Source organism: Berghia stephanieae, chromosome 8 (assembly GCF_034508935.2).
Source record: "Berghia stephanieae isolate SIO BIC M18660-M18661 chromosome 8, UCSD_Bste_1.3, whole genome shotgun sequence".
Lineage (NCBI taxonomy): Eukaryota > Metazoa > Mollusca > Gastropoda > Nudibranchia > Aeolidiidae > Berghia > Berghia stephanieae.
This window is the reverse complement of record NC_088367.1, coordinates 16360538-16376299: the sequence shown is the minus strand read 5'-3', so window position 1 is coordinate 16376299 and position 15762 is coordinate 16360538. Positions and strand designations below refer to the sequence as shown.

The 15762-nt window shown below is 33.4% G+C and overlaps 1 protein-coding gene across 3 annotated transcripts in view; it reads left to right on the top strand.

Moving 5' to 3' along the window:
- Positions 1-12153, top strand: part of LOC144978260 (CD9 antigen-like) — a 55887-nt gene extending 43734 nt beyond the window's left edge. For 2 of the 3 annotated variants that reach the window (XM_078924106.1, XM_078924104.1), the window contains exon 8: positions 664-12153. In XM_078924106.1, the coding sequence (XP_078780232.1) occupies positions 664-670 (7 nt within the window). In that variant the 3' untranslated portion in view covers positions 671-12153. The remainder of the gene's footprint in view (positions 1-663) is intronic. The other variant, XM_078924105.1, reaches the window with a different exon arrangement.
- The last annotated feature ends 3609 nt before the right edge of the window (positions 12154-15762 follow it).

Here is a 15762-nt window from a genome sequence, read left to right as displayed (position 1 = left end):
GGGATTGATCTTGATCCCTTTGCGTGTGAAGCGAGTGCTCTCCCAACTGAGCTATTAGGATCTTCAGAGACCTATTGCTTGGAAGCTAAGTGTCATACCACAAGACCATAAAGCTGTAGAAAGTGTTTAGTTTTAAAATATTTTGTGGGCTTGAGTAAATATCTAAATTCTTTTTGACTCATTAGAAATTGCTTTTTATTAAGCGAAATGAGGGGTGGAGGCTCCTGATGTCTCATTTTGTAGAGCATGTGCCTCACAACAAGCAACAAGATCTGTATGGATCCCTGATAGATGCTGTCGTCTGTCAGCCCAGCATTGATTGGGAAGCTGGGTCTGTTAAATCTGGTAGAAAGTATTTTGCGAAAGAGTTGCATTCTATTTTTTAGAAATCCTTTAGTTCCTTAGTTATGATACAAACAGAAATCACTAAGAAAATTAGTTAGCGTTGGAAGGCCATGATAATTGTTTTGATCATCAGTGTGTCTTTGATAAGTTTGTATTTTCAGCCTTTGTTATATGAAAATGTATTATAATTATCCTCCTACATTATTCATTAAGTAAGAGAGCCCTTAATTGATTTTCATTTATTAAATTTAATTTTTTCTTTCTTTCTCATTTCTTTTGCCATTAATTGGTTTCTTTTTTTTTTATTTTACTTTTCAGGGCATAGATACAAGCAAGCTAGTCTATTATTAGGTACCACAAGCGAAAATTTCAAAATTGAGCTATCATAAAAAGAGTTAAACCACTGTAAAGTGCTTTGAAATTAATGAACAACACAAAAAGAATTATGAAAATCCGTCAACAAATAAATGAAATATGATAAAATGAATTTTATTGAACTTACAATTTTTTCCCACATATTCCGGTTACGCATTTTTTGCCGACTTTATGACGCCATAAACAAAAAAGTTGGTTATATAACATTTAAAATAAACATTTTTTGCATAAACATGCAATCATAAAACAAAATAAAAGCAGATATTAAGATGAAAAAACAATGATACTTAAATGAAACCATCCTCAAATATGACAGAAACAGCATCAAAATATAAAAAAATGGGAAATATAGGCCCAGGGACCCATATTTGGAGCCTCATAGATAAAAAAAATGAACATGTATACTACTCAAACTCAATATCTTTGCAAAAAAGTATATAAATTCTTAGCCTAATTTTTTTTGTTAATGTGGAGAAAATAGTAATTGCTCTATATTGAGCCGAAGGTCACTGCCAAGCTCAAAATTACGGCATGGAAAAAATGGTGTCAATATACTGAAAATACACAAAATCAAAATATTAACAAAAAAATAACTAATAAAGATAGGATGACATACTTTACATCAAATTACTCGTCATTCTTATCTCTATCCAATAGAAGCAAAAGCATCTCAACATATTATCAATGGCATCCAAAATTTTTTAAGGATTTTGGATAGAAATTCAATATTAGGCATAACTAAAAATATTAGATACCTTTAAAAATTCATAGAAAATCGTCAACAAAAGACATACAAACATAACTTATACCAAATGAATTAACTTCTCAAGCTCTTTCAGACAAAGCCATATACAATCAATTTAACATAGAATCTGTCCGGTAAATACCTTGCATCCAGAAACTGATTAAACCACAAAACAATGAATGTAATTGAGAGGAGGGAAAGAAAGAGAAAATAAACCACCTCTGCAGCTCTCAATCTGTTTTTAAAAAATAAAGCAAGCCCCAGGTCAGGTATAGTATGATGCAATAAAAACAAATAAAGCCCAATCAACTTGTTTGATGATAACTAATAAACTAATAAACGAACCCCCCCCCCGACTAGGTCAGGGTTGCCAGATTATTTTTCAACAAAATGCCAGGGGAAGACTCAAAAAATGCCAAAACACTCCAAAAAAAAAAATGCCAAAGTCTGTTGACTCCCACCCCCACTAAGAAAACTAGTCACTTTTGATAGACAATTTACTATCATATCCTGGTGGCTTGCATGTTTTCTTTTCTTTTCTTTTTTTTTTGAATTATACTAAATTTCCTGTTGGGGTATTTTTTACCTACTGACTACTAAGTGGAGTGCTAAACCACTACACCACGGTTGAGAAAAGGTGTCATTTGAAGTATAATATACAAGAAATGAAAATGCCAAATGCCAAATGATTTTTCTAATGCCAAACGGTTTTCAAAAATGCCAGATTTCTGGAATCTGGCATTTAAAATGCCAAACTGGCAACCCTGGACTAGGTTCTTTTCACCAGCGGGTTTATTTTTTTCATTGTGCCGTGAAAATTCATCCGATTTGGTTGTATTTGATATCAAAATAAAGCTGGAACATTAAACTCTCTGCTTATTTAAACAGACGTGAGCGAACATCGCTAAAAGTATTAAAAAATGTTAAAAATAGCACGACAATGTGCTTTCCTCGCCACTCGCTCCGCCATTTTGAATCTGATATCGGGGGCAGGAAGTGTCAAAAGAAAGAGGAAGTTTTGCCCTTTCTAATGATACTATTCTTAGCATCATACGCCAATTCTCCGCGGCACAACCTTGATTTTCACAACGTGAATGAAAAGAGAAAATCGCGACCTCGAAATTTTCTCGCGATCCGCTAGGCAAAATTATCTAAAACCGGGTCTCGTTCGCGATTGATTATGAAACTCTTTTTAATCGCAAAAGTATGTTTTAAGATGCATTACAAAGATCAGAAGTTGATCTTTAAAATAAAACAAATTGTATTTTGTTTCGAGCATTAGAAGTTGAGATATTGTGAGGTAAAGTGGAGAGTTTTTCACGATCAACGCCATCGATAACAACTTTCCACCGATTCACGGCGCTCGCCTGTGGTACCTACTATTATTTCAATTTTTGTCTTATTTGTCTTATCTGTTTTTACCTTTGTCTTACTTGTCTGTTTGTCTTCTTTGTATCTTGTCCATCCTTGGAATACACACAAACACTTACCCATACACACATATATACATATATATAAATTCACCAATGATGTAAGAAGAACATAACACTGCACACACATTGCACAATTGCACAACCATGTGATATGTGTCACTAGCTGTTTTGCACTTGTACACATAAATTACTTGTGCTCGAGTTGTCATTTAGACCATGGCCTCGCTGATGGACTAGGAATTGCAAGAAATGCCTCCCAAGGAAGTCAAGTCAAGTCAACTCTTGACGATAATGACTCATAGATGTGAATTTTTCTACCATTTAATGGGCAGCTCTAAATTTTTACTTAGAATAAGAATACATTGATATTTGTATTGGGGAGACATCGTAAGCCACTAAACTCAATGTATTTTAGTTATTATCATATTTTAATTGGTAACCAGAGCTTAACTGTGAGTACAAAATAAATCTCAATTGCATTTTTTTTTTTAAGAAAGAAAAAAAAAATTACTTATCTTGGGTGAAGGAAGACTGTGCACTAAGCACTTCACCTTTTCAAAACATATTATGTCCCTTGATGATGGAATGTAAGTTTAATGCATAGGCTTTTTTTTCAGTCCTCTGTCCTCAGCAGAGATTGGGTAATTGTCTGTTCAGTGGAAGTATTTTCAAATGTGTGTGTGTCATATTCCAAAGAATAGCATATAATCGTTTGTTTAACACCACAGAAACTGTCTACATACTCAGAGCTGCCAACTCCATATTTTTTCTTTGGATTGTATCAGATGCTTTTTAGGGTTTTAAACTGCTGAAATGATTTTTTTTTGCATATTTCTATTAAACTTCAGTATAAAGACTTGCAGTTCTTAATGTTTTATAATTTTAATGAACCAGATTAGAATAATAGTGCTTTTGGCTTCGGGGGAAAATCCTGATTTTCAAAATCAAAATTCTGATTTTTTAAAGTCTTATCCTATTTTACTGGCATTTTGGGTTGACAGCTCTGTATATTCTGTCTCCATGGACTTTTCGACTATGGAGAATTACTATTTTTCAAGCAATTCAAACGTGCAGTAAATATTCTTTTCCTCATCTTCACAGATATATATCATATTCTGAATGCATTATTGTATTATTGTACTTCATCTTTCCATGTTATATAATTTTAAAAATTTTATTTTGGTATTGCTTTCATGTTATTATTCAAATTACCCGAAAATAATGGGTGTGAGAAAAAAAAGCTGGAAAAGTTTAGAAGCCTTCAGACTATAAATGATGTCATCAGTAGATCCCCCATTTTGCTTTATTCATAGCCTTTTTCCCCCGTGATCCAATTCATCGTCCAATGTCTTGAATAGCTATTCAATCCAATGCATTTTGAATCAACTCTTTTAACTCTGCTTCTGTGTAAAACGTTGTACAACTCTTTATAGACCATGTTGGACATCACTGACCAAATGATGTAGTCCGTTGGATTCAAGTCAGGACTTATTGTAGAAATAAATCAAATGGGATTTCTGCTTTGTAATGAGAACTGTAACATTGCGAGAAGAAAAAAAATATTCCAGATTCTATCCCAATCCGTTGTTTTTTGACAAAAGAGGGCAGTGTTTTAAGCTAGTGACACCACACTGCTAAAAACAAGGCGCACGTTTGGAAACTTTCGATATTGTGTTTTTATATGACTTTGGTATAACCGTGTATAGCTTCTTAACCATTTGAGGATTTTTAATTAAACTCGGCGAGTACTAACTTAAGCTGTTGTTTTTTTTTGTTGGTTTTAAATTTTCAATTGGTTCTGATTTCTGTGTTGTATTGAAACAATGGCATACTTTTTTCCAGTTTTATTTTACTCACATTCTATGTATGTGAATGGATTATGTATAAAGACAAGCATTATGACTCTAGAATAGATATTGTCAATATTTCATTATTTTAAAAAATATACTATTTTTGCTGTCAATCTCAAAGTTTTGTACAATTTTGATTACGCTTAAAAAATGATGGAACAAATGTGAAATGTTTCACACCATTTCCTTGATAGTGCCTAAGAACAATGAAGGGAAACGGTTGTCACTGTCACAATTAAATAAAACAATTTCTCGTGTTACAGAATTTTTTTGAGGCAGCTTCTGTGGTAAAATGCAAATGTTGCTGCTCCAGTTTTAAAAATAAAATACATTGAATGAAGATTAATGTAAGCTCCAGTTTGATTAACCCATCATTGACGATGGATAATTTTTTCTGAATAGCTAACCTGACATAAGATGTTACCGTCACATTGCTGTCACTGCTCCTAGGGTAGGATCTGTTCAGTTATTTTCAGATTAAAATTGGAATAAATAATGATTTGAATAAAAGTCAGTGTGGCAATTAAAGGTTAACAGGGGAGACAAATAATTATGGACGTTTTGGGTGCATCCAAATTAATGATGATAATAATAATAATAATGAAAAACTAATAATAATAATAATAATAAGAAGAAGAAGAAGAAGAAGAAGAAGTGTATATATTTTTTTATCTTTTGTCACCATACAGCTCAAGGCACACGAGTCAAAAGTCAGCAATTTTAGATGTCTCATTATAAGAAATGATAAATAAAATGTACTAACTATGGGACAATCATCTTAAGCCTTGTCAAAAAATTTTAACAATATTTATTTATAACTCTTATCACTATACCAAATTATGTTCTATTCATCATTCGTCCATTCTGTCGATAACATGAAACCCCAAAATGTCCACAGTATTTGTCTTTGTTAATTGATGGTTGAAGCATTACTCTGTATTAACCATTCAGAATATTCCCTGCCATTAAGCCAGTTCTGTCTCATTGGCTATTTATGTCAGTCACCTGGCAAACAAATAGGTCAGTTCCACAGTGAGTATTTATCATTATCACAATACACATTGATGAAGGAATTGCATTGCAACACCTGTTGACTCTGCATTATTTTAAATGTGTGTTAAAATTGTGAGTGATGCTCAGGGTCTCCAGGCTGATTGCTTTAGGTGATAAGCAAATCCTTAAGTTGCCTATGGGTCATCGGTTCACTAGTATCAGTTGATGACAGGGGCAAAAAATTGCTGGGTTTTTTTTTTTCTTATTTAGTGAAAATAAGGCCATTGAAATGTTCATTTGACTAGTTTTAATCAAATACATGATATACGATGTAATTTTTCAAAAGCACTGTATGTTGATTGAATAACCCAGGACTCAAACTATAAGATGATAATAGTAAAACTGTATCTACATGAATAGTTTGTCATATATAGTAACAAGAGGTCATGGAAGAACCATTAATTGAACTGGAGTTTACATTCAACTTCATTTTTTTTATTGTCCTCCCCGAGCAAATCAAAAATTTTAAATAGATGACTTTTTTTAAAAAGGATAATGAAAGGTTAAATTAAAGTTTAAAAAGACATAACATGTTTTTACTTTTAAATTGTTATATTGTTAGAAACAAGGGAAGTATTGTTTAAAAGTTGAAAGCTTTTATTCATTTGTTATGAAGTTAATGGTGCTGAATGATTGTTTTATAATTAGATAAAATTTGTAAGAAACCTGTAATTATTTTTCATGGTTCTTGTAAGCCTCTCTTGAAATGTCTGTATTAATATTAATATTACCATCGTTGCTATTTTATAATTGCTGTCTGTAGCAGTGTCAAATATTTTTCCTCTCTCAAATATGCATTGTAGTTGAATGAAATTTGAGGCTTTTAATTTCAATTTTACATTTCTTCGTTCACAATTTAATCTTTAATCAAAATATAATCATCATACTTCAGTGATTGGATAACTGCCGAATTTTATAAATTGTTGCCGCTTTGTGCTCAAAATTTCTCTAAGAAAAAAAATCCATTGGTTGTCTGGTGTCTTATGTCGTTTGTTTTTTTTAATTGAAATTATATTTTTTTATAATGTAATTATAAAAAAAATCTACTGAAGATTAAATGATTGGTAATGAGTGTGAACAAACCTATTGACATTTTCTTTCTTTCATTTTTTTTTTCTTCATGTTCATGAGTGAAGGGAATAGAGAAATAAAACTGTATAATCTGTTGAATTATATGTATGTCACGGTCAATGCTCCATAACCTCTTATTTCCTGTTCCAACAAATGGTCTAACTCTATCCCAACCTTGGCCACCAACCTATAAGGAAAACGAACTTTTTGTCCCTTCTATCCCTATAAACAATCTTTCTGTCCTGTGTGACTTTGTGATCTTGTTCTGGAGATGAGCGATTTGGTTTTGTCTATGCCTCAGCTTGGATTTATCTCTGAAAAGACTTTATTTTTAAAAGTCTGATGTAAATCATTCCTCTATTATGTGTTAATTCTCGATACTCCATTATCAACATTGAGTTCTGATTGACAGACTGACGAAAAGCATTGCATCTTTATTTTTTATTTTTCTCTTTTTTTTTCAACTTCCATCTAAACAACTGTATAATTTCGACAGGAGTAGCTTACACATAAGCATTGAAATAATCATAAGGCTGTTTAACTCAGGGGAAAAAGAGAACAAATGAGTGGTAGAGGAGTTCTATCTATACTCAAATTATTCTTTAATTAACCAAGATTGTCAACACTGCAACTACTTCTACTACTACTACTACTACTACTACTACTACTACTACTACTACTACTACTACTACTACTACTACTACTACTACTACTACTACTATACTACTACTACTACTACTACTACTACCACGACCACCACTACCCCCACCACACCATTTCCGCCAATTTTGAAGTGTTCTTTAGATGTTGTGATGATATTTACAAAAAATGTTTCAAAGAAAAATATTTTAACTCTATACATCAATTTTCATATATCACTTTGATACTATTTCTATAATAAATAAATCTCTCTATGTCTGTTAAATTTTACCACGTATTATTCTATATGCCATATGATTTAATTAAGTGAATATCCAATGCTTCAAGTTTGGGTGGTTGGATGGGAGCATCACCCTTGAATCATATACCTATGATGTTCGCATGGGTGTACGATCCGATAGTGATGTCGTTTCTTCTTCTCTTTACTAGCCTATCCTGCTTCTTTGGTTTGTGATTGTATTTTTGACAGGGGATATTTTTTTTTCTGTAAATCTTCTGCCTGTTTGTTCTTGGTTATTTATAATTTAGCTTATGATATCTTTAGGTTATGATTTTGATTTGCATTTGTACTATTTTTGTTAGATTGCTTGTTTTTTTGTTTCAGCGGTCTCTCATATAACCTCAATTGTGTTGGAAGAGACCTAAAGCAACAAACAAACAAAAGTTTGGGTGGGGTTCTTCTGACCACCCAAGACAGGTGGAGATGTCACGTTTTGTGTTTCTTCTATTCCCCTTTATCTGTTTTTCCCTTTCCACATTGCTCTCTGTCTTTGCTCTGGATTGAGATTGCTAGTTTGTTTTTTCCCTGGCCTTAACAGGGATCCTTACCTTAGAGGGAGGCAGTCAAACATAAGTTCTTGTGTTTTTTTGTTTTTTTTTGTTTTGAGAGAGATGATATATTTTTTTGGAAATCGTCTCTCTGTTATCTATAATTATAGGTTTTAGCTTTGAATATATTACTTTGTAAACATTTTTGAGTGTAGTCTTCAAAGCGGGAAACTTTGCTTGTGCATGGATTAGACTTTTACGTAGTAAAGTCTAAATAAACACATTGATGGATTGGTCATGGAATCTTCATTGCTCTATTTGAACTAGTCCCCTTTGTCTTTCTATTTCTTTGATAATTTTAAATTTAGATCCACAACTTTTCCCCTGTCATCTTCCTTACTACTAGTGGTGCTGAAATGACTTAAATGTTTTAATAGCGCTGTAAAAACCCCTAAAAGCAAACAACTCTTCTTCTCTGATCCAATCTATTCTTGTGGTCGTGTTCGTGGTGTTTTATGTTCTTGTTTGAATCACTACTATTGGGAAGATGTTAAGCCTTGAATATTTGTAAATCTCTATCTCTACTGATGGTAATTTAATCTCAGGGTTGGAGCATTACGATACAATGTCATAGCGGCCAACTGTCCTGTCTGTGAAAAAAAACTTTGGACTGCTTATATGTATGTATGGAAATGTCCCTTGCACGTCCCAGGATTATGCTTTTTTTATAAGCAAATAACAAGAAACAGAAAAAGCTCTTAATCTAGATTATATTGTATAATTGTCCAAACATACTACTGTTTTAAGACACGAGAGTATTGTGTGTTATGATGTCCTGTTTTTGCTCTTTGAACAGTTGGCTGCTATGCAATATGTTTGTTTGTTTGTGTATGTTTTTAAAACATCCATGTATATAATAATATATCCGTATTTCCATTATGATTATGATTTTTATTATAATTAGGTATAATTATTATTAATAAATATATTATTATGATCTATCCAAAGTTACAAACATAATAATTATTCAAATGGATATCCATTAACAAATTGCATGCTATTAGATCTTTGACATTTTATATTTTTATTACGTGAATGTGTTTATCACAGTTTCTGTCCCTTAGTTGTGTCCAACACAGTGAACATTATTAAGAGGATAGCTCACATGTAATTCTTTTTTGGGAGTGGCTTGATGGTTTCTATGATTGAACAAAGCTCACAAAATCAAATAAATTCATTAAAACAACACCGAGATACCAGTCTCGTGTAATTATTCATCGTCCACCAATCAAGAGACTGAATTTGGTAGATAATGCATTCACTCAACAGGTACTGTCCTTTTTTTTGACAGACGTTAAGATTATAATTTAAATTTTAAGAATAAAAATAAAAATATAATACGTTGATACATTTCATTGGTGTTGGATTTAACCTGGCGTGTACGAGTTTGGTGTTGTGTATTAATGACAAAAAATTGCGGGCGGTTGGATGGGAGCATCACCCTTGAATCATATACCTATGATGTTCGCATGGGTGTACGATCCGATAGTGATGTCGTTTCTTCTTCTTCTCTTTACTAGCCTATACTGCTTCTTTGGTTTGTGATTGTATTTTTGACAGGGGATATTTTTTTTTCTGTAAATCTTCTGCCTGTTTGTTCTTGGTTATTTATAATTTAGCTTATGATATCTTTAGGTTATGATTTTGATTTACATTTGTACTATTTTTGTTAGATTGCTTGTTTTTTTGTTTCAGCAGTCTCTCATATAACCTCAATTGTGTTGGAAGAGACCTAAAGCAACAAACAAACAAAAAATGACAAAAAATTGTTTCATCATTAATTTAATTTTTTTGACAATTTAATTTTGTCTGTTGTAGGGTAGGGGGTTTCGATAGCTCAGTTGGTAGATCACTCGTTTCAACAGCATAGGGACTGAGATTGATCCTGGGTGCAGTCGAGATTTTTTTTCTGAACCCCCGGTCCACCCTGCAATGATTGGTTAACTGGGTCTCTTAGATCTGGTGGAAAGTACTTTGGGATAGATTAACGTCTTTTCCAAAGGGTAGCCAATGACAGCTATTGTCCGTTTCATGCTATAGAAACCGGGATAATCTCCAGCTCCATGGACCTATGGACTACCTACTGTTGTAGAGTGCACTAGTCATGTGACCTGTTGCCTCAGTTTGGTATCAGAGTATGGCTGTTCACTGGATAAGTGTTTTGATTTTAATCCAGTTTCGGACATGTGGCTCTAAAAAAAAAAAAGAGCTTTTATGTAGCGCAATATCCACTAAATGTGCTCAAAGCGCTTTAATCCAGTTTTGGACATGCAGCTCATTCTGACACTATAACCAATGTAACCGTGGGTTACACTTTATAGTTGTGGATACAAGCAATGGCAATTTTATGCTGGAGTCCTAAGGTGTTGTGTTTTGAATAATTTACCCTGTCCAATATAATAGTTTTATTTACTAGTTTATACATATTCCACCCAATATCTAGTGATTTCAACTTTCGTTTTTTAGGGGTTTAAAAAATATTTTTTTTCATCATATCAATTTCACTTTGCCAGCTTTAATATAAAATCATTTTCGGCCCTAATTCGCGTTGTATTTGTAGTTTTAGTATGCCGTTGCCTTAATAGCCCATCACGGATTGCACTTTGTCAACAGTAATTACTGGGGTAGCTACATTTTATTGATAATGTATATTTTTGATTAAGCTGTTACAGATGGGGAATGATTGTGATTTGAAATGTAATCAGGCCAGCTGTATAGGGGTCATAAAAAGAATGCAGATTGTGTTTTGTTTGTTCGGTTTTTTTTTTGTTTTTTGTTTTGTTTGTTGTTTTTTTGTTGTTGTTGTTGTTGATAACTGGCATTTTGCTTTTCACATCCATCTTGCCAACCTAATTAACAATAGAATTCACATTGATGGTTGTGGTTGGGGGGCGGGGGGCGTCGGGAAGGGAGTCTTTTTTTTCTCAGAAAGAATCTCCTATGTAGTAGCTTTGTATTTAAGTATTTTAATGGAGCTTTTTAGTTTTGCCTGGGCAGTGCCCTGCCAGCCGTAATTGCTGGGAGGAAGACAATCATGGGAGATAATATGTTCTTTTTAATGTAAATCATCTTTCATATTTTGTTACCATATGAGTGTTCTTCATCGTTCTACATCCTTGTTACTTCTTAAATCTCAAAAAAAGAAGAGGGAAAAAAATAGACTAGCAAGCAAAATATTATGGCATTGGTTAACAAGTGAGTAAGATGTGTAAATTCATTATGTTAAACAGTAAATTAATAACAATAAGCATTGTCATGGCATGACTGCAATACCAGATTTATGCTGGCCTATTTGTTTCTTTGTAAATGATTATTTCATAGTTTTGTTTTGTTTAATTTTTAACCTCCATACATTTTATTTCATTAATCACTGTCCGTTTACCATATTATTTTTTTATCATTATATTTGGTAAATAATTATTTTATATTGATGTTATCCTTTTTTCTTTTTTATTATACCTTAATCACAGGTTACACTGTTTTTGATAGAAAACTAAACGAATGTTTTTAATGTTATTAGTGTTTAAGAATTAAATTGTAAGTTACGCAATTTAATTCTGCTGCTGTTTAAGAATCTGTCCATCAAATTTAGTTTATTAAAGTTTTTGCGTCTGATTTACGAAAATGAGGGGGTCCTGATAGCTCAGTTGGTAGAGCACTCGCTTCACACGCAAAGAGATCAAAGCATAACAAGCAATTGCTATTGTCCATTTCACGCTATAGAAACCAGGATAAACTCCGGCTCCATGGGCCTATTGACTCTGAAGGACTACTTTAAAAATTTTTTTTTTTTTACTTAAGAAATGAAGAAATCACTAATCCTGCTGTATTATATTTTTATTGTAATAGTATTTAGTAAATAAGCTACATAATATTTTATGTTTGTATCCACGTACATTTACATGTACGTGAAAATTTACCTTCACCGTTTAGTTTTGTTTTGTTTTTTTCTTTTGAATAATTTATATTCATGAAATAAACGATTTTAAAAAAAAATGGAAGTTTTTGATAATCCATAGAATGTTTTACTGGTTTATAGAATAATGTACAACTTTTGTGGTCAAATGCATGGAGTGTTTGCTTTAATTTTGTTTACTGTTTCATCAGCCATCGACTCCAGTTCTCGCCACTCCTTTTAATCAATCATCAACATCGTTTTAATTCCCCATCTCCTGGGTGGGTTCCTGATCTCCCATAGTGGGCAGGGAGGCACTTACTGTGTCTTCTATCCCCCAGTATCTGTTTTCCAACATGCTTTGTCTTTGTCTTGGAATGAGATTTCTTGGTTTTGTCCTGGTTCTGGTCGGATACCCTGGCTGAGAGGGAAACAGTCAAATTATAGTAGTTTTTGGGAAAGGATATTTTTTTCCTTGTAAATCATCTCTCTGTTATGCACTGTACTATGTATTGTTTACTTATGATTTGTAAACATTTGAGTGTATTCCTCTTAGTGGGGACCTGTGCTTGTGTATGGATGAGACTTTTAGGCGATCTTAAACTAAGTATTTGGTTAGTGTGCTCTTGGAATCTACATCTGTTTCCTATTTATTTGAACTAATGCTATAGCACTTTACAGGGGGGTCCCAAGCCAACAGCAACACTTAACATATAGAACGAGACATGACGCCTATTAGGCGATATTATTTTTTTTTCCAACAGAGACAATGCTGTTGACAGCAGGTACTCGTTTTACAACTGAGTATAGTGAGAGAATGTGAGTAAAGGAGCCTTTTCCAATGACTCAACTAACTATATGCCACTCAGAGCGGTACTGGAACCCAGGACCTTCCGATATTAAGGCAAGTGTCATACCATTTGATAACAGAAGGCTTGATTTCACTCATTTATAATAAGACAAGCTTTTTACACCATCCAATCTGAATTACTTCAACAAAATGGTGGTTTTAAGAGATAGGCTTGTCAACTACACGAAATTTTTGTAGAAATGAGATTTTTTGGCTCCAACACAGAATGACATTAGCATCTTTGGTGAGATAAAACGTGTTGAAAAGGAAAGTTTGCTAAAATATGTAAATAAATAAAGGGGGGAGAAATTCAATCCATCGATATTTTTGGACTCCAACTACAGAATGACATTAACATCTTTGATACGAAAACATATTTGAAAAGGAAAATTTAAAGCCAAAATATGTAAATACATGACAAGACTTATGCCTCTTGGCTCTTGGCAAAGCATAGGGCTCCAACAGCATTCTTCCATCTTCTCCTGTCCTTGACTTGGCACACAGACCTTTGCCTCACTTCGTGTAACATTGGAGACACTAAAATCTTGGTGAAGGCTTCTCCTACAGGTATGTTTTGGACCCCATTTCCTCTTGCCCTGCGGGTTCCATACAAGAGCCTGCTTGGTTATATTACAATTACAAGGCTCTTTCCGCAGGGTATGGCCAACCCACCGCCACTTTCTGCTCCTGACCTGGACATCCATTTGCTCTTGGTTTGTTCTTGTCCTAAGGTCAGTGTTTCGCACTTTGTCAAACCATTTCAACTTGAGGATTTGTCAAAGACAGCGATTGACAAAAGTTTGCATCTTGGCTGATGTGGTCAAGGTTGTTCGCCAAGTCTCTGACCCATAGAGCAGGACTGCTTTAACATTAGTGTTAAACATCTTAAGCTTGGGGAAAAAATCAATCCATCAGCTTTCCATTTTGACATTTTCAAGGAAAACGTGAGAAAAAAAGGATTATCATGTCGAAATAATTATTGCAAAATGTTGATTTAAATTTAAGAGTGAAAAAAAGAAACCTCAACAAATTTTACCCTTTACTTTAAAGAATATAGACTACACTTGATAAGTCTAATACTTATAAACAGAAGTGATTAACTATTATTATTATCATTATTATTATTACAGTGCAACCTCGATATAACGACATCGTCGGGACCGGGAAAACGTGTCGTTATAGAGGGATGTCGTTACAGAGAGGTTTCCTATGTGTGTATATCAGGAGGTGTTTTGGGTCTTGTGTAGTGAATGTATACTTTTTCATTTTCCCTCTGTAGTTTATCCGGGCTTGGGACCGGCAATGAATGGAGAGTGGACAAAGGATTTATAAACAGTCCAGTGTTGACCTGTCACAGGCATTCATTGGGTGAAAGGCGAGCCTTCTGATTGGTGAAAGGCGAGCCTTCTGATTGGCTGCGGTGTTGTACAAATGTGACTATGGATTGGCTGAAAAAGAAGCGTTTTCTTGGCTACAATAAAAACTAGCTCTGGGCTTATTACGAGTAGACAACATACATAGAATGGAAGATACCACTTGTAATAGTTACGAACAATTTCATGGTAGACAAACACCTTCAAGGTTTGTCGGACCAGAAATGTCGTTATACAGGGGTTTTGCTGAAATGTACGTCGTTATAGAGGGGTTTTTATTACTAATGATATATAGTAAAATAAAATGGGGCCTGAGTACCATGTCGTTATACAGGGAATGTCGCTATAACGGATGTCGTTACATCGGGGTTGCACTGTATTATTATTATTATTATTATTATTATTATTATTATTATTATTATTATTATTATTATTATTAACATTATTATTGAACATTTAGTATCCTCACATTAAGCATCATCTCCATCATCATCAACATCAGAATAGTCTTGCTTAAATATTATAATAAAGCCATTGGATATAAAATTTAGTTTTTTGTTGGTTTTGTTATGGTATTCATTTATTTATTTATTTACTCCATTAATCCAAGCTAGCCATCTACAGTAGTTTTTGAATCAATTTTTTTTCTTTATTAAAAGTGAATGCATGAGCGAGAGGATTTGATATCAGGCCACCTGGTTGTGTCTTCAATCCCTTTAAAACACATTCCCTTCTCTGTTTCTTTTAGCTCCACACTTTTTCTGTCTTGGTTGTCTGTAATTTATGAAGCGTTATAAAATTATGCAAGAGGGCTTGCCTCTAATTTATGCAGTGTTATTATAAATTATGCAGGTGGTGCTGTGAAACAGTTATGTGTGGTTTCGAATCACTACATTTGGTTTTTATCAAAACTTGATTATTGAAATTCCCTTTTGTCGGGTCTTCCACTTCCACTGAATTTAACCCTCTCCTTACCACCCACAGGAAAATTGTTATTCTGATTTCTTTTGTTTTGGTTAAGCTATAAAAACTCGACACTTTGTTGCAGATTTCATGTTTGTGAACATGATATTATAGAATATAGGTCTTACTCGTTACTATCTGTTTGAAAAATCTATCTTTGTGTTGGGTGAGTATGAAGTTTCGGTATAATTCTGAAAATAGCTGGTAAGGAGAGAGTTAACTGGTAATTATAACGGGTATAAAATTCGGCAGCCCGCATAATATATAATAAAAATAAAATTCGACCATATCACTTCACTTTTGGAAATTTTGCACTGGCTT